The sequence below is a fragment of the Palaemon carinicauda genome, chromosome 34 (genome assembly GCF_036898095.1).
Source record: "Palaemon carinicauda isolate YSFRI2023 chromosome 34, ASM3689809v2, whole genome shotgun sequence".
Lineage (NCBI taxonomy): Eukaryota > Metazoa > Arthropoda > Malacostraca > Decapoda > Palaemonidae > Palaemon > Palaemon carinicauda.
The window spans coordinates 70,266,921-70,294,552 of NC_090758.1; the positions used below are offsets into that span (position 1 = coordinate 70,266,921).

At 36.9% G+C, this 27,632-nt stretch overlaps 1 protein-coding gene and 1 long non-coding RNA gene across 2 annotated transcripts in view; one reads left to right on the plus strand and one right to left on the minus strand.

Moving 5' to 3' along the window:
* LOC137627018 (uncharacterized) overlaps positions 1–26,890 on the plus strand; it is a 122,172-nt gene extending 95,282 nt beyond the window's left edge. The window contains exons 2-3 of the mRNA XM_068358000.1: positions 23,497–25,956; positions 26,731–26,890. Coding sequence (XP_068214101.1) covers positions 23,498–25,956; positions 26,731–26,890 — 2,619 coding nt within the window. The 5' untranslated portion in view covers position 23,497. The remainder of the gene's footprint in view (positions 1–23,496; positions 25,957–26,730) is intronic.
* On the minus strand, positions 22,165–23,151 carry LOC137626651 (uncharacterized). Its single transcript, XR_011041075.1, has 2 exons — positions 22,768–23,151; positions 22,165–22,617 (listed from the first exon to the last, which is right to left on the minus strand). It is a non-coding gene; the product is annotated as an uncharacterized lncRNA (long non-coding RNA).
* Positions 26,891–27,632: the final 742 nt, after the last annotated feature.

The following is a 27,632-nucleotide window of genomic DNA, read 5'->3' on the forward strand; positions in this document are numbered from 1 at the left end:
GCCAAATTCGTGGGCTCGCGAAGAATCTCAAGACGGCAACAATACAAATTGCCAAGTACCCGCATTTTGTAGGAACTTGCTTCAAAACTATCCATAACTCAAAACCAATATGTTGTTAGTAACTTTTTTGGTGCATTACACTATCAGTGTAACAATATGGTGATTTCATACAGAGTAAAAGTTCATTTCATGACATGATCACACAAACTTACCAAGCCCATTTTAAGACAAAGTACAATAGAGGGTATATTATTCACAAAAAATACCCTGCCTCCTGGTGTAGAGGGGTATTTTTGAGCCTTAGGGTGTTTTACATGTATATAAACCCCAGCTCAATCGTTATACCCTTTCTGTACCTTGAACTTTTTACAGTGTTGTGGTGTCTGCATTGTTAGAGTGGCTTGGGTACTAATGAGTTAATAATGTTTACTATACATTCTAGTATTCCGATGATATGACCAAAGAGGGAATTTGATAAAAGGAAGATCTAGTTTTATGGTTATGCTGTGTAGTTTCTAAAGACTGTCTAATGAAAGACAAGATTAAAGAATCATATGCAACATAAATGACAAAGAAATATTTTCTTCCCTGCTCCTCTGCCAGTAACTCATTGTGTTTAAGGAAGACCCTCTTGTTCAGAAATACTAGAACTCGACATAGCACTTCTATTTTTTTCAAATTCTTCTGCTATGAGTCATATCATTAACTTGCCATGATCCTCATAGAAAGGAAACAATATTTTAATTCACTGAAAGGCTACACGCACCTAAACTAACACAAAACTGCAGTCAACGAATTTCCAAGAGAAAACAATTACTATACTACCTTGCAAAGGGCTATAGAGAAGGGAGGGGTCCTGAACACCACACAGGACATTCCTGGAATTAGTGATTTCATTCATCAAAAACTCCTTTTTAGCAATTAAGATGTTAAGTGTCTCCATTGACTTGCAGAACTTTGCACAGAAAAAGAAAAACAATAGTTTAGAAAAAGTCATGAGACTTTTGACGAAGTAGGAGAAATTACAGATACAAATGTATAAAAGGCTTTCTTCTAGATTATCTGTTTGCAAACACACAGAACATACATATGCATATGTTTCAGCTATAAAGAATAAAAACTAATATTTGAGGTTTACCTCAGGAAGTCTGGCTGGTGAATACTGACTACTCGATATCACTTCCCCGAAGGAACTTCAAAATTTGAGGGATCACTAGATTAAAAGTTCTAGAGCAAGATTTTCTGGCAGAGGTTAAAAAGATTTTTTTTTTTTCCTATGCAAATCTTTATATCAGTGTTACGTCTTAGAATAAGTCTCTCAACATCAACAAAAACGCTATAACTTTAAACATATCTGTGTGAAATGTTGAAAACTGAGAGGACCATTATCTGAACAAACACGTTTCCTCTAAATGTCCTTCCTAACCTGATCAAGATCTGTAATTGACGGAGGGGCTATTGTAACGATTATGGCCAAGGAATGTAATACTATCTATTACCTCAGAACTCTATTGAAATGACCATGCAAATGAGCTCGATGGTTTCAAAACTTTTTCATAGCTGCCATTCTACACATCCACTTGATATCCTTCAACCTGTCGTTTAACTCAGGATCAACTATTGAAGTAAAATGATGAAAGAATAAAACCATTTCCAGTGTTCACCTGGTAGAAACAATCTGTCCTTCCTTAATGGTCTTGGCAGACATTCTTTTGTTACCCATAGTGCGGGCATCAACATGATCCATTGGATACCTAGCTATTTAGGTATCCGTCTTTATAATAATCTGTATTTGTTCATGTTTTCAACTGTACTGCACATGTTTTAATCAAGCTTGTACACTATAGCATTACTGTTTTTTTTTTTTTTTTAATTTCTTGATCTTCCTGACACTGTTAAACCTGTTTAAAGTGGCCATGGAAGTCTTGCATTTTTTTAATATTTTGTCCTTCTTTCCCTTAACTATGTGTATAATACCTCGTTATCTCCTTCAATAAACTCAGTTGCTTTCAGATAACCTCCCTGTTGAAACTAATAACATACAATGCTAAATTGGTGAGGACCCAAGTGACTACTTCACACTGCCTTTCTGTTCTGACATTACTCTTCCTTTGTTAAAATTCCAAGCACAAAACCTGACTTTTTGATGCGCACCGCAGGGAGAAAACTGCCAGTAGAAAATGATTCACCTAGTTACAGCATTTGAAGTTTTGTTTCGCATCTAGAGAGTTATTTGCTCAAGCAGTATAGCTGACTACATCCTTCCTGAGATCCCGAGGACGCCTTCCTAGAAATCTTTGATTGACTTTGCGACAAAGTGGATGCCCCAATAGAGTATGATGGCCTTAAAATATACCTCAAGGAGCAGTTGTACTCATATTTGCTCGCCACCCATATAGCCAAGCTTTCCAGCTTTCTCAAAAGACATTCGGGGACCGAAAGGTTTTACCCGTTCTTAGGGAAGTAACCAGTATTGATCATTATAAATCCTCAGAAGACAGCTCTCCTCTTGAAATGAGCCTACTTCGTACCCTTTGGGTACTAAGCCCACCCAAAACTATACGTGCTTACATCCCTGATGATAATACATTACCCATAAAGGACCTCATCACCAAAGTCGGTGACTTTATGGACTGGCACTTTACCGTCCTCAGGGACTCAACTCATGACAAAGAAGAGACCTATCTAAATCCAACAGATATTGACGTAAGTGTCGTAACGCATAGATGCCTGCCTTGAGATATGCTAGGCCTGTGTCAGAGCCACCCTCCACCCACATATATCTCCCCTCACTCACTCCCGAAACAACGTCCTCTCTGGTCATTTCCTGATGCACATCAACCTGGCATTTCTGCTAATACCACTCCGACATCTAGGATGCTACGAAAAAATGTGTGGATGGCTGTGTATGGATAAAAAATGTGTAAGTAAGATATTGCTTGCGTTAGTGGTTTCCTCTATCACCTAACTTTTCTTTTCACTTGCTGCTGGTACGTTTGTGCGATTTCTTGTAGACACCAGAGATTACTGATCCCCCCTACTAAAGTCACTCTCCATGATACAACGAGGTCTTTCTACGCCTGATCATGTCCGCCAGGTAGCCTTCATCGGATCTGAGATCAACAGACCAACGGTACTAAACATTTATTCTAAGGTTTAAGAGTGCTAAAAACCAATGAGAATTCCTTGTTGCTGACGTAACATTGCTGCCACCTTGTGTGTACTTCCTTGCACATTTACACCTCTTGGTTGTTGTGGGGCATCTACGATTAGTCGACACTGACTTCTACTTGTCGACATCTGTTCAACCCACCCTCTATAACCCCAAACTCCACATCAGCGCACCCATGGGTCCCTACACCCACCTCCTCACGTTGTACCCGTAAGTCTCCCATACTGAACTTCACCAAGCGGCCAAGGTTGTTGCGAAGGAAAGTGTTTATCCTCCATTCAAGGAGATGGGGACCCCAGCCTTTGCCATGTTCAGGCGTCTGGCACTGGACCTTCTGAATATTGCTAAACAAACATGCACCAGAATAAAAGAAATGGGCCATGTCCTGAAGGACTCAGGCCCGTGGTCCTCGCCTTTACACACATTCCTGAAGAAATAAGGCTCCCTACTCCCTTGTGGGGATTACTGTATCTGAACTTGTAAACAGAAAAAGATCACTATCCTCTCACACACATCGATGACATTATCTCCGACTTGCAAAAGCAATTTTTTTTCCTCGCTCAACCTCTTAAAGGACTATTATCAGGTGATCATGAACCCTTAAGACCTCCTGAAGACAACCATCACCAACCCTTTCAGTAAGTTCACCTTCAATTACTCCTCATTTTGGCCTTCGTAATTATGTAGTCACTTTTCAACTCCTCATGAAAGGCAACTCATAGAACCTTATCTTCTGCTTAGGTTACGTGGATGACTTACTTCTATTCTCTTCCTTCAAAGAGGAACACCCCCAGCAGTTACTCATCATTCTCGACCACCTACAATGAAGCGGCCTTGTAGTCCGGTACGACATGTGTACCTTTGGCATCAATGAAGTATCGTTCTTTGGGCATCAGATCACTAGTGGAGAAGTCAGCCGCCTACCTGAGAAGGTAAAAGTCCTTCAGATATTTCCGAAACCCTAGACAGGTATGATACACTTTTAACACTGGTTCATGACAGACATCGCCAACAACACTATTACACGAGATTGGTTCACTTCAGAAGGCGGAATTCTGCAACACATAGAATACCTCATCACATGTTGCTGCTGTCGACTTTCCGATGCCATATAACCATCTTCTCTTCTCCACTATTGCCAGTGACGTCACTATCAGTGCACTACTCTAGAAGGTGTTCTGTGTCTTGCACTCTTATCTGCCTTCTCCAATAGAAAAATTTCGAAATCTGAACCTAGTAAATCTAACCTTGACCAAAAATTGCTGTCCATCACTTCAACAACAAATTAGATTTCACGCCCTCTATCATTCACACAAAATGTTTGCAAATAAGATGAAATACCATTCCTACATGAAAATAAAGAATTCTACTACATGAGATACGTAGTTAAAAGGACATCAAATACAGACATTTTCCTAGAAGAAAATTCCAAGCATATATTGCGAGTCTGGCTACCCAAAGAAAACTTAGTTCAAAATAAGGAACAGCTTCTAAGTATATATGTAAAAATCCTACACGTTAACCCATTAAGGCCATGGTAGCCTATATATTGGTGTAAATAAACCACAAAGCTACATAATCCGAGTTGCAACGAATAGGGAAGGCAAACTCAAAAGCCAAAAAATTCAATTTTTTCTACTGTTATAAAAAAAATTACATTACTGTCTAAAGTGGATAAAATCTTTAAAAAATCAAAATTTTGAATTTATTGTGTTGCAATTAGTGCTGGAATTGTGTAAATCTTTGAAACTGGCCCTGAGAGATTCATATCAAAATGTGACGAAAATTTATTTTGACTTATCTTCGTGTGAGCTAAATTGTAAGTTTATCTGCTATTTTGTGTATTTTTTCTTTTTTTTTTGAGAGAGTTTAATCCTTAGAGTGTTAAAGGTTGTCTATTTTCATTAAGTATCAAGATGAAATGTTGGTGTAGAATTTAATTTCAAGTGAAACAAGTGATTATATACTTTTCATATGTATTTATTTTTTTCATCTTAGTCTAAGGCTTTATGCATATATAATATTTCAAGTCAAGTGATTATATAATTCCCAGTGTAACATTTCTTTTGTCCTAATCTAAGTTTTGCTCAGTCTTAGTAATTAGATTGATTTTTCCTTATGTATATTTTTTAAAAGTGTTGTAATTTTTATAAACTATATATTTATTTTTTTGTAAAGAGTGTATAATTTCAATCAACAGTGTATGTTACAGTACTCTCTCGTATTCCAGTTAAAGAATTGAAATAAGAGGTTTTTTGTATAGTTCTTAATAATAATTACCGGCCTTTTTTCAGTGTACATAAGAGACCATTGGATATTCAATGTGAATATATATTGCTTTTTGGGAGTTATTTAACTGTCTCAAAGCTCAGGTATTGATATTTCTAACATAAACGGTTTAATGTAAAAACAAAAATGTAAGTTTGGAACTCGATAGGATGCTTAGTTTACCAGCCTAATATATATATATATATATATATATATATATATATATATATATATATATATATATTATATTATATATATATATATATATATATATATTACTATATTTTGGTTCCCAGACTACGGGACCATAATATAATAAATTTCTGGTGCCCAGATTTCTGGGATCGAATGAGTCTGCTTCAAGTATTGATGATAACTGGGCTGTGTTTTCGTTAAAGGTTTGAACAATTTCGTGTTGATAGGATTTTGCGTATTGTTTGGACAGTTTTGGAGAGGAATTAGATATAGTAAAATACAAGATGGGACAGTTTAATATCCAAGAGTTTTTGAAAAACTCGAAGCTTCAGGAATATTTCGAAGCTAATGTAACTATATTTCATTGGCTCTCTATTCCAAGGGCATATGATGGTCTTGCAATGAGAGGGATGATTAAAGAACAAATCAAGTGTCTAGCTTTAGATGCGTTGATAAACTCGGGGAAATTGTCTGTAGAAAATATTGTAGCAGTTCATGAACTGTTGGAGGAGGGTGAAGAAGAATTTGTAGTAAAGCAAGGACCAGTCAACCACAAACCGAAAGATTGAAACAGATAGGGAAGCAGAGACTGAGATTTGACAAATTGCAGCAAAGTAGAATTTGACTAAGTTAAAGATGATGTCAGAAGAGAAAGTAGTAGCACAACATGCGAGGGAAATCAAAGCAAGACAAGAAGAAGAAACAAGAGAAGAAGCCAGAGAAGTAGGAAGACATGGGATGAGAATGGAAGATAAAGAGAGAAAATACGAAAAAGAGACAGAAACGAGAAGAAAAAGAGAGGGAAGAGAAAATGGAATTTGCACGACACACAAGAGAATTGGAACTGTTGAATGCCAGTGCAAAGTCTGCAACGCAGACAGAGGTGAAACCTACTATGCACTATACCGTGTTTACTGTGATGAACACCCAGAGGTTAATTCCAAGGCTCACAAAAGAGACTCCTGACAAATTTTTCGATCATTTTGAAATGGTCACATCGACGATGCAATGGCCCGAAGATAAATAGTCTGAGTTATTGTAAAGTGTACTCATTTGGAGAGGTCGCACTCCTTATCTATCCTTATCTCAGGACCAGAGGAAGGAGTAACAAGAAGTGAAGAGGAACATACTATAAGTGCAATATATGACCTCTGAATATTATGATGAAAGGTCCTGAAGTTTGAGGAATGACGAGAAGATTACTTTCCTTAATTACGCCTATAAGATACAGCAATGTTTTAAGAGATAAACAGAGGCAGCTAATGTGAGGTACATGGCTGATTTAGAAGAATTAATAGTATTAGAACAATATCTACGAGGAATTCCTAAACATATTCAAACCTACTTGAGAGAGAGAGGTGAGAAGACTTGATCAAGCCGCTTAACTGAGCGAAGATTATAATATTATCAGTCGTAAACCCTCCTTAGAAATGAGGTTTCAACCGTTCTTCCAACCAAGTGTCAATTATTCCCCGAACCATGGAAACCAGTTCAGTAATAAATATGTGAACCCGTTTAAAATTTATAACGGAAGTAGCATTGATACTGTTCCTTTGCAGAATGTGATAGTACCACAGTGACAATTGTCGTATCGTCCTCCTCCAAGACGTGCAGAAGATTAATATTTTCTGCTGTAAGTGTGACGAGCAGAAAGGGTGAAGACGAAAATAAACCCCGCTACATTTGCACGATGAAGAGGACAAACCCAAAGAGCGTGGATACCTTTAAACCATATATTTATTCATGCAATAGACTAGGATGAGTGAACCCTGGTCCAATATTGCGCGATACGAGTTGCAACCATAGTGTGGTGATACAAGGAACACAGGCATTGGTGGTGCAGTCTCTCACAGGACACTCGGTTATTTTGAAGGGAATAGGAAAATAAGAAGTTACCCCTTTTGGCCATTTGAAACTGTCATGTGAGTTTGTGACAGGTAATTTTGATTTTGCAGTAAAGGATTATTTGGCTGACAAAGAAGTAGAAGTCCAGCTGTGTAATGAGGTTGGTGGAGCACCGTCTGTGCCTTTTCCCATTATAACGGAGAAACCATTTAAGTATATTCCTATGACTGAACTCGAGAAGGACTCCCGTATCTGTTTCCTAGTTGTGTGACAACAAGGAGTATGACGAAGAAAGTGCCTGATGAAAAAAAAAAGAAATTGAAGAAGAAATGAATTTTGAGGAATTTTTTTCCAAAAGGAGGGTTCCCTTGGTGATATGCAAGAGGAAGACTCCCGAGTAACCTCAAGAGGAAAGGAACGACTTACGTTTAGACAAGAAGACAAAGAAGAAAGTTAATGATCAACATTGTGGGAACTTTACCAAGGAAGAGAAAAGGTCATGAATATATGAAAACCCTGATGTGTCCAGTGACAAGATACCCTGAAGCCAAACCCGTTCGGAACATCATTCCCCAAAAACTCTTAGAAGGTACTAGATTTTTTCACTAAGTCTGGTATTCCAGTAATAATTCAAAGTGACTGATGAACAAATTTAACGTCAAAATTATTTCAGGACGTAGGGAAACTGTTGGATGTGAATCAACATCTATAAACTACTTATCATCTGGAGACCAGAGGTGTAGAAGAGAGGTTTCATCAAACTTAGATAAGTTTGTTAACAAAGTTCTGCAACGCGAAACAGGGAATGAATAGGATATTGGAATACTGTAGATGTTATTTGATGAATGTAACGCTTATCAAGAAAGAATGGTATGTACCCAGAATGGAATGGTATTTGGACGACAAGTATAATGACTGATTAAAATGTTAGCAGAAAAATTGAAGGACCGACAGGAAACGTATGGAGAATATGCCAAGAATTTGAGGACAAGGATTGGCGAGAGAAGGGAAATCTCCCTAGAAAACCTTATAACGAGTCAAGAAAAAGTGCAAAAAAGGCTTCATATGACAAGCAAGGACAGCCAATTTTCAGTAGGACAACAGGTAATAATTTTCTTGCTGATAAGGAGATTCCCACCCACCAACAAGGTCCAGGAACCATTAAAGATTTTGGGGATAATCAGTGACCTAACCTACGTTACTGGAACCCCAGGAAGTAGGGAAAGGCAAAGGAGAGTACATGTTTGCCGACTGAATCGCCACTTAAGCGAAAACAGGAAAGAAGCTTCACAAGTGTGTATGGCACAAACCATACCATCCATGGAAGACTACGATGGATGTAAGTTAGGGGCCGTAAGTAATGTGAGTATTTCTTCCATCATTCAGAACCTGGAAGAGAAACTAACTCATTTGAACCAGGAGCAACAAGAGAAATTAAGCCAATTAATCAGAAGTTTCCATATAATTGTCTCGTACTTCGCAAAACGAACCAACCTGACGAAGCATGAGATACACCTTAAAATAATAAAAAGACCATTTAAACAACGTGAGTATTGAATATCGCTGTATCACTGAAAGGCCATGAGAAAGGGAGCGGACTATTTGTTATAAAACGGATTAGCCGAACAGAGTTCTAGCCCTTACAGTTCTCCATACTTATTAATGAAAAAACTGGACTCATTTTTTAGGATGTGTATAAATAAACTACCGAAAGTTTAATTTGACCAGTGTGGCCGATAATTACCCATTGCTGCTCATTGACCACCTACTCAACAATAAGGACAAGCAAGGTTCATCTCCAAGGTTGATTTGTTAAAAGGCTATTATCAAATTCCTTTGGACGACAATGCAAAATTGTTATCAACTTTTATAACCCTATTTGGGTTATATCGATACACCGTCATGCCTTTTGGCCTAATGACAGCCCCGCTGCTTTTCAACGAGTAATGGATAACCTTCTAGTGTTGAAAGAAGGAACAGGCATAAATCTCGATGATATTGTAGTATATTCATCGACCTAGGAAGAACATCTCTGAATCTTGAAGAAGGTATTTAAAAAGCTCTGAGGAGCACACTTGCCGATTAACCTGGAGAAGAGCGAATTTGGAAAGGAGACAGTTTGGTACTTGGGATTTGAAGTAGAAAGAAGACTAATCAATCCGGTAGGCTATAATGTCGAAAGAATTAGCAAAGTATTGACCCCCCCCACATGAGGAAGCAATTATAACGTATTTTAAGGACGGCAGGATTCTATCAACGTTTCTGCCCGAAATTTGCGGCTGTAGTAGCCCCTTCAATAGATTTGACTAGCCCCACGAAAAAAATTGTATGGACCAGCGAGTGCTAGGAATCCTTTGACAAGATAAAGGCCTTATTAACTTTGTAACCGATACTGCGAGCACCTGATATCAAACCAAGAAGAGAAAAAAAGATAAAATAGTGTGTTCATGTGTACCCCTGAGCAAGAGAACTCTAACCAAAGACACTGGAAGATCATGGTACAGAGGCAATGCCACTACCCAACACTAGAAAACAATGATTTGATTTTGGAGTGTTCTTTTCCTAGAAGTACTCCTTACCATAGATTAAGAGTCTCCTCTCTCCTCACCTAGAAGAAAGTGGCCACTGAACAATGATAGTGCAGTAACCCCTTAGGTGAAGGAGAATTTTCAATACTTTTTCAATCTCAGTGTTGTCAGGTGTATGAGGACAGAGAAGAATATGTAGAGAATAAGCCAGGCTATCCGGTGTATGTGTAGGCAAAGATAAAATGAGCCGTAACAAGAGGGAAGAATCAAAGGTAGATGTAAATTAATGATATGTTTAAGAATTAACTTTTTATTTCAAGTTTTTTTGTTACAAAGTCTTTCGTAATATGTTTAAGAGTGTTATGTGAACATATGAAATATGAACAGGTCTTATGTAATGTTCTTTTATATTTTTATGACGTATTGCGTCATGTTTGTCAGAGAAAACGCCATAAGCAACGTGTTTTGTAAATTTCCCAAAAAACCTAGTGATAGAATGTTATCTTTTTTTCATAATTCAGGGACAAAGGGTGGGTGGAACTAGCTGAGCTGACAGAGAGTCACCTCACTATGTGTGATAGTTGCCAAAGGAAACCCAGGTTTTGTTTCCTTTTGTATGAGAAAGAGTTCAAGAGGACAATACTTGGTAGTTTTGACCCCTTTGCTCATTCCCCCACGCATCCCAGTTCTTCGTGAAGTTTCTGGAAGTAGTTAAGTTTTATATATAAAGGCAACCCCCTGGGTTAAATATATAAATAGATATTCCTAGCCTTAAGGCAGCCACCATCCCCTCTCTCGCTCTCGCACGCAGCTCAGTGTATTACAGTGAACCCTCGCTACTTCGCGGTTCGACAATCGCGGATTCACCACTTCGCGGGGTTTTCCCATAACCCATATATATATACATATCGCGGATTTTCCGGAAAATTCGAAAATACCGCGAAATCTGAAGATAACCAAATACGATATTTTGTTACCTGTAATTCCATTAATACTGTAATTATAGTAATATCTGCTCTTACTGATTGTTCATTGCATTACATATGATATATAATTCAGCACAGAAAGAAATAAAACACGAAAAGAGAATGTGATCATACGATAATTCAGTACGTAGTAAAATTAAATCGAACATGAAACGCAAATCAGATGCAGTCATACCATATTAGAATGGTGTGTACTGTAATGGATGTGCTTCTTTTCCATGAATCTTTTGTATGTATACGTACGTAGTACAGTACTGCATCCAATAATATTCTTTGTTGCAAAAATCACATTTCGAATAAGTACTGTAAGCGTACGAGAGAGAGAGAGAGAGAGAGAGAGAGAGAGAGAGAGAGAGAGGCGTAAAATAGCGTACGTACGTAAATTTTTATTATTATTGTTATTATTATTATTATTGTTGTTGTTGTTAATAAAATTATTATTGTTATTATTATTAATCATTATTATTATTATTATTACTGTACAGTATTATTATCATTATTTATTATTATTACGGTATTGTACTTAATCTACGTACGTTCAGTGTGCGCGGGACATCTTCTATGAGTAACCAACGCACCATAGTACTGTATAAGACGGGTTGTGATTGGTTCAAGCGCTGATAGATGACGAATCAAAACTCAAGTTTTGTTATCTAGCCTGTGATTGGTGTTTTGCCCGCATCTTCTACCCGCAGCATCAAAGTTCTTGCGGGACTGCATCGTTCACTTTCTCTTTCCGCGTATTGCTGAGTAGACGTTCTTAAGTTTGTGAAGTTGAATCTGTGCTGTGTGCGACTGTTTTAAGTTGAACTTTTTGTTGAACTTTCTGTTACAATGGCTCCCAAGCGTTCTGCTTCTAGTAAGGCTGGTAGTGAGCCTAAACGCCACCGAAGAATGATGACGATAGCTGAGAAGGTTACGCTTCTCGACATGTTAAAAGATGGTAGAAGTTACGCGGCCGCCGGCCGCCATTTTGGCATCAACGAATCCACCGTTCGCTACATCAGGAAGGACGAGGCGAACATTAGAAAGACTGCTGCAATCACCTTTAGCAGATCAGCGAAGCGAGTCGTTACAACGCGTAATAAAACGATCGTACGCATGGAAGGTGCTTTAGCTGTGTGGATTGCCGACTGTCGGAAGAAGAACATAGCGTTGGATACGAACACCATCCGAACAAAGGCTTTGAGCTTGTATGAGAATTTTGCGGCAAAGGAACCTCATGACGACGATGGCGACCATGCTGAAGAAGATGATGATGCAGATGATCCTCAACCAGGGACCTCCACTGATTCCCAGCGTCAGAAACAACGTTTTTCCGCCAGCAAAGGATGGTTCGCGAAGTTTCAGAAACGCTTCGCCCTGAAAAGCGTTTCCCTGCATGGGGAGTCTGCTTCCGCTGACACTGCCGCTGCTGAAACTTACGTGAACCAGACTTTCAAGAACATTATCGCTGAAGGTGGATACAAGCCGGAACAAGTGTTTAATATGGATGAAACCGGCTTGTTTTGGAAGAGAATGCCGTCGCGAACTTTCCTGTTCAAAGAGGAAGCCAAAGCCTCTGGCTTTAAGGCATTCAAGGATCGCGTTACCCTCGTGATGTGTGGCAATGCTGCTGGATTTTTGTTAAAGCCGGGGCTTATTTATAAGTCGAAAAATCCTCGCGCTTTGAAAAACAAAAATAAGAATCTCCTTCCCGTGTACTGGATGCATAATCAAAAAGCATGGATTACGAAGATGCTGACCTCCAACTGGTTCCACCAGTGTTTCATCCCGCAAGTCCATGAATATCTCTTAGAGAAGGGCTTGCCATTCAAGATCCTTCTCCTTATGGATAACGCTGGTGGACACGCAACTGACCTGTCGCGTGAGGGCGTTCAGGTTGAGTTCCTGCCACCCAACACCACGTCATTAATTCAACCAATGGACCAGGGGGTTATCAGGGCGTTCAAGGCCCTCTACACGAAGAATACCTTGGCGGACCTCGTTGCGTGTGTGGATGCTGCCCAAGATGACGAGGATGAAGACTTCAACTTGAAGGCGTACTGGCGGCAGTACACCATAGCCACGTGCCTGCAGAATATTCAAAAGGCACTTCAAGAGATGAAACCTGCAACCGTAAATGCGAGCTGGAAGAAGCTGTGGCCCGATATTGTTTACGACGACAAGGGATTTACTCCGTCGGAAATCCAACACTCTGCAATACGGAAATCTGTGCAGTTGGCTGCCATAATTGGGGGTGACGGGTTTGGCGACATGACGACTGAAGACGTCGACGAGTTGTTGGACTGCCATTCCCAGCCCCTAACTGACGCAGACCTCGAAGACCTGACGAAATCGGCAAGTGAGGAAGAGAGTGAGGGTACCCAGGAAGAGACCCAAGAAAATGTAGAAGAAACGGGCTTAACATTAGAACGGCTCGCCAAGTTCTGCAACCATATGAAGGAGGCGAAAGAAATGTTGCAAGAGTGGGACGAGGATATGGTTCGCTCGATGCAATTCTGCAACAAGGTCGATGACATCACGACTCCCTACAGGATGCTCTTGGATCGAAAAAAGAAGCAGCGGCAACAACTTCCGATCACAATGTTTTTTCAGCCTCGCAAAAAAGAGCCAGTTCCTCCTGCTAGTACGCCTTCGGAAGAAATTGAAGAAGTTGAAGAGGTGTCCCAGGAAAAGACACCTCCATCTGAAGAGACGTAAAATACTATCATTGACTGCACAGTAGAACACATCATCAGCTTCATCATCATCATTTCTACTGTGCAGCAAATTCATCGCCATCGTCATTCAAGTTTTTCTGGAACTTCTTTCGTGGTGAGTACAGTAACAATCTTTATTTTTTACTTTAACCTGTTTTATAGTTTAGTACTGTACGTACTGTATGCATTAAGTTAAAGGGAAGGTTTTAAAAGTCTACATGTTGTAACCTATCATATTTTTTTTGTTTAAAATTTACATTTACGTACGTAAAACAATCTCTCTCTCTCTCTCTCTCTCTCTCTCTCTCTCTCTCTCTCTCTCTCAAATTGTTTTCCTGCTTTGCTACGTACAAGTACTGTATAATTTATATTTGTAAGGTAACATATTTTGTAAATGCTTTGTACTGTAAATACTGTATGTACTGTATCATTATTTATCACTATCATCATGCGTGTTAAATGCCTTGTTTGTTCTGAGCGTGGTTGTTTACTGAGCGTACACGCCGTCGTTTCAGGCGGCATCATAAAGAAAAAGATTTCATTTGGAAGTCCTAAGAAAAATACGTAAACTAAAACATTGGTAATAAAAAAATCAACATACAGTACTGTATAATCAATATAATCGATGCAAAAACTAACCATACGTACATATATGTGTACACTAAATGAGTTTGTTTCTTCATTATGATCAGAGATGAACGTAAACAAAACATTGGTTGCCATTTTTTATCGTGCTTTTTAGGTGTTTAGGAAACACATGATATAAAATCGCCTTTAATATTTGTGCCTGTTTTAGTTTAGGGTGCTGTAGTACATGCATTAAGTGTTCTGTACATTACAGGGTGTAAAGGGTGGTTTGTTAACAGTACTACGTACAAGGGAAGGTTTTAAAAGTCCGAATATACATGTTAAATAAATAGGTAAATATGCTGTCACTACTTCGCGGATTTTCACCTATCGCGCCCGCGTCTGGAACCTATCTACCGCGATAAACGAGGGTTCACTGTATTTTAAAAGTGTTCAGTGAGAAATCTATGTTTTGGTTTGACGAGTATTTATAATCATAGTGAGTACTTATAAAAATTCTCAGAGAATTTTTGTAAACAGGCCTGTAGAAAGGTTAGGTATTTTTACTGTGGACTGGTTATATTTTTTTCGTTAGGTGTCAAACTTAAATATTGTATTCAGATTTAACGTTAAGTGAAACAGGTGACTATAATTTTCATAAGTGTTATTTCTCTTTCTTAGTCAAAGGTATATTCAGATTTAACATTTCCATGTCAAGAAAATATATAATTTTCAGAGAGTGACATTTTTGTCTTAATCTCAATTTTGTTGTGACTTGATATTTCGACTGATTTATTTGCTTATTGTGAACTCTTTCGAAGTCTTGTAATTTATACAGAACAAATTTATTTTTGTAAAGATTGTATTATTACTTTCACCATTGTTTGTAATTGTATTCCTCACAACCTATTATGAACTGAAGTTAGACCAATCTGAATATTCATAACAATAATTACCCAGTTTTCTTTTGAGTGTACTTAAGATATCTTTGGATATTCAGTGATTTATATATTGCTTCCTGTGAATGATTTAACTATTTCGGAGGTTATGTAATTATATTTTATAATGTAACAGTTTTAATGTAAATTCAAACAAGTGAGTTTCGAATTCGAGAGGTTGATCAACTGGTCAGTCGTGATATATAGAATATTATATATTTGGTTCCCAGTCACTACTCATAGTATAACATATATTGTGGTTCCGAGACCAGGGAGCCATAATCATATAATCTATATTTGGTGCCCAGACCTAAGAGCCATTACCGTATAATATATATGCATATATATATATATATATATATTCAGTATTTGTATATATATATATATATATATATAGATATATATATTCAGTATTTGTATATATATATATATATATAGATATATATATATATATATATATATAGATATATATATTCAGTATGTATATATATATATATATATATATACATATATATATATATATATATATATATTTATATATACAGTATCTTATTGTTATCATTATTATTGTTATTATTACTTGCTAAGCTACAATCCTAGTTGGAAAAGCAGGATGTTATAAGCCCAGGGGCTCCAACAGGGAAAATAGCTCAGTGAAGAAAGGAAACAGAAAAAAAAATATTTTAAGAAGAGCAATAAGACTAAATTAAATATCTCCTATATAATCTATAAGATACTTTAACAAATCAAGAGGAAAAGAAATAACATAAAATAGTGTGCCCAAGTGTACCATCAAGCAAGAGAACTCTAACCAAAAAGACCATGGAATACCATGGTACAGAGTCTATGGCACTACCCATGATTAGAAATCAATGGTATGATATTGGAGTGGTCTTCTCCTAGAAGAGATTCTTACCATAGCAAAAGATTCTCTTCTAACCTTAAAAAGAGAAAAGTTTCCACTGAACTATTACAGTGAAGTAAGAAGAATTGTTTGGTAATCTAAGTGTTCTCCGGTATATGAAGACAGACTACTGAGTGGTCGTGTGTGTAGGCAAAGTGGTAGTATCTCAACTGGTGGCTAGTGCCCTGTTCAACCTGAAAAATTATAATTAAAGATAATCTAAATAGAATAGTGTGCCCGAGTGTACCCTCAAGCAAGAGAACTGTAACCCAAAAGGGAGGTTGAAGTGCACTGTTTTTTTTTTCGATTTTTTTTGAGATATATATATATATATATATATATATATAATTTATATATATATCATATATATATATATATAATATATATATATAAATATAAATATAAATATATATATATATATATATATGTATATATATATATATATATATATACATTTATATATATATATATATATATACAGTATATATTATATATATATATATAAATATAAATATATATATATCTATATATATATATATATATATATATATATATATATATATAAATATAAATATAAATATATATATATATATATATATATTTATATACATTTATATATATATATATATATATATAAATGTATATAAATATATATATATATATATATATATATCATATATATCTATATATATATATATATATATATTTATATTTATATATATATACTATATATATATGTATATATATAGATATATATACATATATATATATATATATATATATCTATATATATATATCTATATATATATATATATATATATATATATTGTCACGTGAATTTTAAAATCAAAGCCTGTTATGGCTCAATTCACTAGGGTGAAGTAGACCGTTCCCTTATAAAAAAGGATCATATACAAGACAAATGGTAAAGAGCAGAAAGGAAACTATTTTCTTTATAAAATAGTATTTATTACAAAAAACCTTAAACCTAAACAATTCCAAACTAACACGAAAAATACATAATGTATCGAACACACAGCAACGTATAACGTAATTAAATTTGACCAAGGTAAAATAGTCGGTACAAGACTTTCGGTCAACACCTAAAAGAAAACAGAAAATAAAAAAGTTTTACAATGGCGACACCAATTACACCCAAAACTAACGTATCAACACAAAACCACAATACTTTCAAGTCACGTTTCATTAACATATTAAACATTTCATTAACATACAAAAAATTATAAAGTTACCTAAAAGAAACCCACGGAGAGATAAAGCACACGTAACAAAAGGTATCACCACCCAAGACGTATTACGATATATGCTGTCCGCTCCTAAAACAAAATTACTCACATAAGCAAACAATAATTATACACAATTTCTATATACAATATAGAATAACCATATAACCTAACAACATGTCACGAAGATTACCTTGGGATTCTTTCAGTGTATGTAAGGGCTACTGGACCACGTCCTTATACAGCCCCAATACTCCTCAAAGCAGAGCACCTCTTTGCTTGCCGACGAGCTTCCGACTCCCGTAGTCAAAATCTCAGCTACGTTATCGCTTCGTTAACAAGCCGCAGCGAGAGTCAAATGAGTGAGCAGCACTTTAAATACCTAACAGGCAAACGTCCTAATACATGTCATTATATTACATGACAATATCTCCCTGATGATTTAAGAAATTGCAAAATTTCTTACAACCAAACAAAAGAAAAAATACTACTGGTACAAATCAAAAACCTGTACAGGAACATATATACATTACTTGAACATAACATATATACAAGGTCAATAACATACACAAGGTCAACACTTGACAAACATGTAACACATGCCCCAATCTATAAAAATCATACAACTCGACAATTTTCGAAAGAAATCAAATTTTTACAACCTACTCAAGCAGTCTGGACCAACATTTTCTTTACCAGGAATATTATGTATGGTATATTCAAACTGTTGTAAATACATGGCCCAGCGCATTAGTCTACTATTAATGTGACCAGCAGAGTTTAAGTACTTCAAAGGTTGGTGATCAGATTCTATGACGAATGCCTTCCCGTATAGATATTGGTAAAACTTCTTTACAGCCCACACTACTGCGAGGCATTCCTTCTCGATTACAGAGTAATTCTGCTCGGCACCTTTGAGTTTCCTGCTAGCATATTGCACTGGCCAACGTTCGCCATCAACATATTGCATAAGGATTGCCCCTAAACCCACATTTGATGCATCTACCTGCAACACAAAATCTTTGGTTAAATCAGGCAACTTAACTATTGGATGGCTACTTAAAATGTTCTTTAACTTTTCAAAAGATTCTTGGTGACACAGGCTCCAGTTTACTACATTGGGTTGAGATTTCTTTATAAGATCTGTTAGAGGTGCAGCAATAGTAGCATAGTCAGGGATATAATGGCGATAGTATCCAGTCAAACCAAGAAAAGACTTTACCTCCCTTTTTGTCTTTGGTGTGTCTACATTTAATACCTTACTTACTTTGTCCTCAGCTGTCCGAGATATACCGTTACCGATCTTACTGCCCAAATACTCAACTGAAAAATAACCAATTTCCGTTTTGGACGGCTTAGCTGTGAGAAATGCTTTTCTTAAAATATCCAGTACCAGCCGCAGAGTTTCCTTGTGCTCTTCCCACCCCTGTGAATGAATCAAAATATCATCAACAAACAGCTCTACATTTTTCACACCATTAAATAATTTCCTCATCATACGGTTAAAAGTAGCACCAGCATTTACCAAACCAAATGGCATAGTTGTAAACTGAAGGAGTCCTCTATTAGTTTGAAAAGCGGTTACTTCTCTACTCTCTTTTTCTAAAGGTATTTGCCAATATCCTTTAGAGAGGTCAATTTTCGTAAAATACCTGCTCTTACTTACGCGAGTCATAATTAAGTTCTGATCTGGCATGGGTTCCGAATCAAATACCGTAAGCTTGTTTATCTTCCTAAAATCTAAGCACATCCGGTTACTGCCATCTTTTTTCTTTACCACTATCAAAGGTGTAGCATAAGGAGAATTTGAGCACTCGATAACTCCTAATTTGAGCATTCTTTCAATCTCCCTATCTATATCTTGCTGCAGAGCATAAGGTACAGGATATGGTCTACACCTTACAGGACCCTGACTTGACAGGTTTATCACATGTTCAATCACATTAGTTCTACCTGGTACATCAGTAAACACATTCTTGTATTCTTGTAATATTCTAGCTACCTCCTCCTTTTTATCTTCAGATAATTCCTGATTAATTTTAACATTAGACACATCTTCACTCTGAATATCACTCGGCACAACTGTTACCTCATATTCATCACTATCCTCACTAACCACTGCCACACATGCAAGATCATCACTCTCCTGATCATCGGTGAAAAGTACAACTCCAGATTTGAGATCCCCACTGCCCTCTGCCTCAACAAACTTACCCTTCACGTTATTGCCTTCGCTTATCCTATCATAGTATAACTTAAGCATGTTAATGTGGTATTTGCGCTCAACCCCATTAATATTAAGAACAAAATTATACCTATTAACTTTCTTTACCACTTCAAATGGACCTTGCCACTGCACCAGAAGCTTATTGTTACTTGTGGGCAACAGCAACAGGACCTTGTCCCCTTCATTTATTTCCCTTTTACAAGCATTTTTATCATAGTAACACTGATACTTATCTCTAGCCCTCTCTAACTCTTCTTGAGCCAGCCTACATGTATCCTGTAACCTTTCTCTCATGTCTACTACATACTCGTACGTGGTCCTCGTGCTATCCTCAATTGCATTATCTTCATTTTCCCACAGCTCCCTCAATAAACTAAGTGGTCCCCTCACAGTATGACCATATACTAACTCAAACGGAGAGAATTTGGTACTAGACTGCGGAACTTCACGATAGGCAAATAATAAAGGATCAATGTACCTAGGCCACATCTTTGGTTGTTCTGTACACATACGTCTGAGCATTTTCTTCAACACTCCATTAAACTTTTCCACTAAACCATTGCACATAGCATGATATGGGGTAGTAGTAATACTCTTAATAGATAACAAGCGATTAAATTCACGCATTACTTCAGAGGTGAACTGTGTTCCCCTGTCAGATAACACCTCCTTTGGAATTCCCACTCGACTGAATACCGACAGCAAAGCCTCAGCTACAGTAACTGAATCTATATTCTTCAGAGCTACTGCCTCAGGATAACGTGTAGCATAGTCAACAATGGTGAGAATATATCTTGATCCGTCGCTGGCACGGGGTTCAATCGGACCCACTATGTCCACCGCAACACGCTGAAAGGGTTCTTGAATCAGGGGCATTCTTCCCAACTTCACCTTTTTAACTCTTCCCTTGTCAACCGTTCGTTGACAAGCGTCACACGACCTGCAAAATCTTGTTATCTGCACCGACATACCTGGCCAATAAAAATTACTTTGTATACGTGCTGTGGTTTTCTGTATTCCTAAATGTCCACTCATTAAGGAATCGTGAGCCAATTCTATTACTGCATGACGAAATTTATCAGGAACAACTAACTGGTCATTAATAATGCCTTCATTTTGCACTCTACAATATAATATACCTTTCTTAACTACGAAGCAATGAGATTTATTTTCATTCTTCACAAAGACCCTATTTGACTTCGCATGCTCAAAAACCTTTTTTAGCGTCCCATCTTCAGCCTGTAATTTCCCTATATTCTCTTTCTGCATTAAATTTATAACTTCTTTGACCTTAAGCTTTGACGGTCCCTTTAACTTTTTCTCTTGCATTTGATTCTGCAGTCGGGTAGTAACAGCACTAACCTCCGTACTCAACCCGTCAGTCGAACCATCAATAGCCCCAATCACTAAATCATAAATAGGATCAGGCATGCAGGCAGCTAAGGTTTCGCCCGTGAAATATGGCGAGACAACATCAACAATAGCCTCAGGATATCTAAAAACTTGGTTATTAGCCATTTTAAGGTCAACATGCTTACCAGTAAACTTGTGTTTCGGCACTAAAGCCCTCTTAACTAACACCGTGGTACACCCGGGATCACGAAATACATTAACCTCTACTCCTTCCACTGTACCTTTATCCACCATTAACTTGCCCCCATGACCAACCACAGCTGCTTTCTCTGTCGCACCCTTACTCGCACCTTTACGTTTTGGACCCCCAAACCTTTCAAAACAATCTTTAGCAAGGTGATTACCACGACCACATACGTAACAATTTCTTGCCGTAACCTTCCTATCACTATCGGCATCCGTTTGCCATTTACTATCCCCAGTGGTAACTTTACTTGCAGAGGCACCGTGCTTTTCATGACCACCACTTAAACTCTTTTTGCCATAATTTAAATGGGCCTCCATATACATCTCGGCATATTTTACAACTTGATCAAATGTTTTCATTTCATGTTCCTTCAAGAATACCACCATATCTTTGTCACAAGCATTTAAAAATTGTTCTATTAACATTAAATCAAACAAGTCATCAAATGTTTCTTCACAATCTGCTAATTCCACCCACCTCTTAAGGTTATTTTTCAATCTATTCCCAAATTGCTGAGCGGTCTCGTTCTTAAAGAATTTACAGTTACGAAATCTCAATCTATATCCTTCCGAAGTACACTGAAAACAACGTAATAATGCCTCTTTAACACTATCGAAATCTTTAGCTTCAACAGGTGAAAGGTGCTGGTAAGTTTCCAAAGCTTTCCCTTGTAATAATGATGCTAAACTAACAGCCCAAATGTCTTTGCTCCAGCCAGCACTAACGGCTAAACGTTCAAATCTTAAAATATAGGCGTCAATACTATCAGTTATATCATTAAAAACAGGCAGTTTAGGTAGCGAGGGTTTACACAAACTAGAATCTTTTTCATTTCCCTGCATCTGTAACTTTAATCGTTCGACTTCTAATTGCTGCTTTCGTATTTCCCTTTCTACTGCCCTTTCTTCTCTCTCTCTTTCCCTTTCTTCTCTCTCTCTTTCTCTTTCTTCTCTCTCTCTTTCCCTTTCCCTTGCTAGTGCCCGCTCTCGAATAAGTCTTTCCTTTTCAACAAAATCCCTTAAATCATCACCTTCGTAACCCATTTCCTTCCCCAAACTAACAATTTCTTTTAAAGTACTCATATCTAAAAGCTTCACAGACCTTATCTGCAATACACCATACAGTCTTGTAAAATGAATGAACGGTCCCTGTTCGGGCGCCAAATTGTCACGTGAATTTTAAAATCAAAGCCTGTTATGGCTCAATTCACTAGGGTGAAGTAGACCGTTCCCTTATAAAAAAGGATCATATACAAGACAAATGGTAAAGAGCAGAAAGGAAACTATTTTCTTTATAAAATAGTATTTATTACAAAAAACCTTAAACCTAAACAATTCCAAACTAACACGAAAAATACATAATGTATCGAACACACAGCAACGTATAACGTAATTAAATTTGACCAAGGTAAAATAGTCGGTACAAGACTTTCGGTCAACACCTAAAAGAAAACAGAAAATAAAAAAGTTTTACAATGGCGACACCAATTACACCCAAAACTAACGTATCAACACAAAACCACAATACTTTCAAGTCACGTTTCATTAACATATTAAACATTTCATTAACATACAAAAAATTATAAAGTTACCTAAAAGAAACCCACGGAGAGATAAAGCACACGTAACAAAAGGTATCACCACCCAAGACGTATTACGATATATGCTGTCCGCTCCTAAAACAAAATTACTCACATAAGCAAACAATAATTATACACAATTTCTATATACAATATAGAATAACCATATAACCTAACAACATGTCACGAAGATTACCTTGGGATTCTTTCAGTGTATGTAAGGGCTACTGGACCACGTCCTTATACAGCCCCAATACTCCTCAAAGCAGAGCACCTCTTTGCTTGCCGACGAGCTTCCGACTCCCGTAGTCAAAATCTCAGCTACGTTATCGCTTCGTTAACAAGCCGCAGCGAGAGTCAAATGAGTGAGCAGCACTTTAAATACCTAACAGGCAAACGTCCTAATACATGTCATTATATTACATGACATATATATGTATATATATATATATATATATATATATATATATATATATATATATATATATATATATATATATATATATATATATATATATATATATATATATGTGTGTGTGTGTGTATGTGTGTGTGTGTTTGTGTGTGTGTGTGTATACATGTTTTTATAACCTTTGATATTTTATGATAAGAGGAAAAAACATTTGAAAAAGAAATTTAGCTTTTTCAAAAAGCAGAGAAAATTAATTTAATTTCTATTCACATTTTGAATTACAATTTATTACATACCTATTCATTCTATTTTTTTTTACTTCGTTACAGGATGACTCCTGTATTCAATGAGTGTGACCGGTATAAGATCAGACTATGGAAGATCTCCGATGAGGTTATCAGTCCCTTGTTGAGGCAGTTTCTCATCTGGGGAAACCCAGATTGGGATCTCAAAATCCAATTCTTAACTTACCTGGAAAACAAAAATGTAGAGATCAATAAACTAAAGAGGAAGCTCTATCCAGAACAGCTTAAGACGTTAGAGAAGTATCCCCCAGATGTTGCTAAGTGGGATATAACCCTTATTTGTCTCCTTTTGAAACATTGTAAAGGAGTCTTTGCTGGAAACGATGACATTGCTTGGTCATCAGCAAGCGGTAAAGAGCCAGAATGTCTTATCACATATTTGAAAGACATAAGAAACACCATAGCTCATGAAGCTCTCAATCTAAATCAGGAAGATTTCTTTGACAAAATTGAAGAAATCCGTTCACTAATGGAAAGAGCACTTTGCAGTGTTGGCAAAATATGTTCACATGTCAGCCAGACAGAGATTGATGCAAATATTGCTAATTTCAACCAAAAACTCAATGAAATAAGAGATGCAGACATTTCGCCAAAGACCTTTGATGAGTACAAGAAGGAATTGTTCTTCTCTGAACAGATAGCATTGATAAGGAATAAAGGTGTTCCATTCTTGAAAGATGTCTTGAATCGAAATACAACCATAAATCCACTGTCCTTAATAGTGAAAGGAGATGGAAGGCAGTTGCCAGTGAATGAAATATTCACAGAAATAGAACTGAATCAGGATGGAGAGAATAAGGAGGTTTTACTGGAGGACATAATAGATGTAGCCTCGGGTTCTGACGCTGGAAGTTTTATTTTGCTCAAAGGACATGCAGGAATGGGCAAGAGCACTCTAGTGAAAAAGATAACATCTGACTGGGCCAACCAAATATCCTCCATCAAAGGCCTCAGCTCCTTTCATCTGCTCTTTTATGCAGAATTGAGAGATATTGTTAATACATTTGATAGGCTTATTGAATGTTCTTTGGGAGAAGAAGTTCGTCGCTCATTCAAGGATGGAGACCTTGTTAAAGCTGTCTTAGGACAAAAAACTCTGGTCATCTTAGATGGCTACGATGAGCTCAATAAGAGTTCATCTGGCCTTTTCAACCATATTCTTTCTTTAAACAAACTCTACAGCCAATTAACTGTTATTGTTACGACCAGACCTGAAGCTGAAGAGAAACTGAATGCTCATCCCGAATCCAGAGCTTTGAATGCTGTTCATTTTCGGCTTGTAGGAATTAAAGCCAACAAAAGAGAAGAGTTTGTAACCAAATACTTTTTGAGTCTACCCAAAGATTCCCCAGTTTTACAAGAGCTAGATAAACTATTAGAATTCCTTAAGAAAACTGAACACAAAATGAGCATAGTGTGGGAAGTCGCCTATAATCTCTGTCTCCTCACAATTCTTTGGATGTTCAAACCAGATGATGTAAACAGAATCACAACTGAGGCTGAGCTCTACTGGCAGATTTTCCTTCTTATCATCTCCAAATTAGAGGAGCGTTTGCAGAGGAACCCATCTACGTGTGACTTAGAATTAAGTGTCTTGCAACACAAAATAAACCAGTTTCTTGATGAACTCTCTTTGGAATCTCTCAAAGGATTGAAAGATGATTTTATTAATCTTCCCAATTCGGTCTATCAAAGATTGGCTGATCTATGTCTTCGTTTGGAATTACCAATAGAAGAGCTGGCTGGAGCCTTCCTAAAGAAAGTCACCTCCTTCAACAACTCCTATTACACTTTCCCTCATAAGGGTTTCATGGAGTTCATGGGAGGTTACAATATCCGCAAACAAGTGACCTTATCACCAATGCAAATGTGGAGTCAGGAATTATCTAGGACATGTATTCCACCACACATTCAGGAAAAAATGCTTTCTAGTGTTGTCTCAAAAAAAAGAAGGAAGAAGAGAAGAGTGACAAATATTCTGAAAGAGCTGCATGGGGGCTCTCTCCCTGACTCTCTGGAGAAGTATCAAAACCTACTTATCCAGACACTAAGTATTTTCCACGTGGGGGAAGTGGAGGTGCCACTGGCAACCAAGATTGAGACCCTGAAACTCCTGGAGAAATCAGGATTGAAGGACAAAGACTCCTTCCTGAAAGTCATGCACAACATAAAGTGCAATGACGAACTCTCACGCTGGATAGCGCAGAGGTTTTGCTTGATTGATCACTACACTAGAATCACTGACTCATCATTCGAGTCTTACATCGCCCTCCTTGCAGCCACTGATCCTCCTCTCCCAAACAGAGATAAAATTAGAATTTATATAGACCTCAAAGAAAGTATCTCCGGCTTCGAGGTACTGACCAAACATCTCTTGCGACACCAGGTTTACCCAAGAGAAATATCCCTTCATCGCAGCTTTAGAGAATTTACGTCTATTAACGCAGAGGAAACAGAGTCAATCAAAAGTCTACTCAGCGAAGAGTAAGTTTTGCCTTTTCCTTTGCTTTTCTGACAGTTATTCTGAATATCAGCCTACTTCTTAACTAATATCATCCAATATTTTTATGAAAAAGAAAGTGATACATAAAAACACAAACACACACACACACACACACACACACACACACACACACACACACATATATATATATATATATATATATATATATATATATATATATATATATATATATATATATATATATATATACTTATATACACACACACACACACACACACACACACACATATATATATATATATATATATATATATATATATATATATATATATATATATATATATATATATGTGTGTGTGTGTGTGTGTGTGTGTGTGTGTGTGTGTATGTATGTATGTTAAGCGTAGTTTTAAAGAGAAATGAAGACAGACATGAATAATTAGGCTACAAATTTTGCCACAACCCTCAACTTGAGTCTCATAGTCTATATCCTTTATATCACTAGTATCATCATCATCATCATCATCATCACAGTCATCATTAGATTCATTATAAAAAAGTCTCAAATTTATTTTCCTTCTCATTTATAGATGATATAAATTCCAATATTCCACCAAATTATTCCTTTTTACTTTTCATTCTTATCATCATCATCATCATCATTATCATCATCATCATCATTATCATCATCATCATCGTCTCCTTAATCATCTTAATCAACATCATCATTCCACTTAATAAAATTCCCGATCGAATCTAATAATTATTTCTTTCTTTTTTTCTCTTTGGAACAGTTGTGAGAAATACAAAGGCATCTGGAACCCAACGTTTCAAATCCCTCCAAATGTGAAGGAACTGAGAGTTGGGATTCCGGACCAAGTCAGCCTCGACGCCTTCTGTCGATCTTTGCAAAAGACAAAAGAGATCGGACATTTAGGTGAGTTGAAAGGATGAGGGACTTTATGATATCTCGCCTTCTTCCCCTTATCCCATTCCTGTCATTCGTTCAGTTGATATTGTTATTATCATTTATTTCTATCATTGTAACTATCATTATTATTATCATTATTGCTGTATAAATTTAGAACTTTATATTCAAGGCTCAATTAATTTCTTTTCTTTTAAATAGGACAATATTGTTTTCATCTGATTTGAAATAATTTAAAAGCTTTCGATGCGGTTTTCATTTATTTCCTTTCTTATGTAAAAAGGAAATGATTTAGTTTAAAGGTGACATCACTACATCACTATAGTCACTATTGATTTCACAAATAATGATGGTGACAGTAATGAATAAAATAGTAATGATCATGATGGTAATGAAGAGGAAACCAGTATCGGGAACAGTGATAGTCAATCCAGGTTCCTCCTGACTCCGCCTCCTTTCTTTGCTGATTGGTTCTCTACAAAAATGTGGGCGGAGTCATTTGTTCTCAAGAACCAATCACCGAAAGGGACGTGAAAAGTATTATATCGACCAATTATATTGTGATATTTCAATGAAGCTGAGTTGTTATTGGCTGTGTTTCTTTATACAGTGCTCTATGCGAATGTATCATGAGGATACTGATGTCATCCCATAAGACGATAGAAGCTTCAATGCTCCCGTGCACACACATTGACTCACACACATACATTAACTAACGCACACACACACATTGACTCACGCACGCACACGCACATTGACTCACGCACG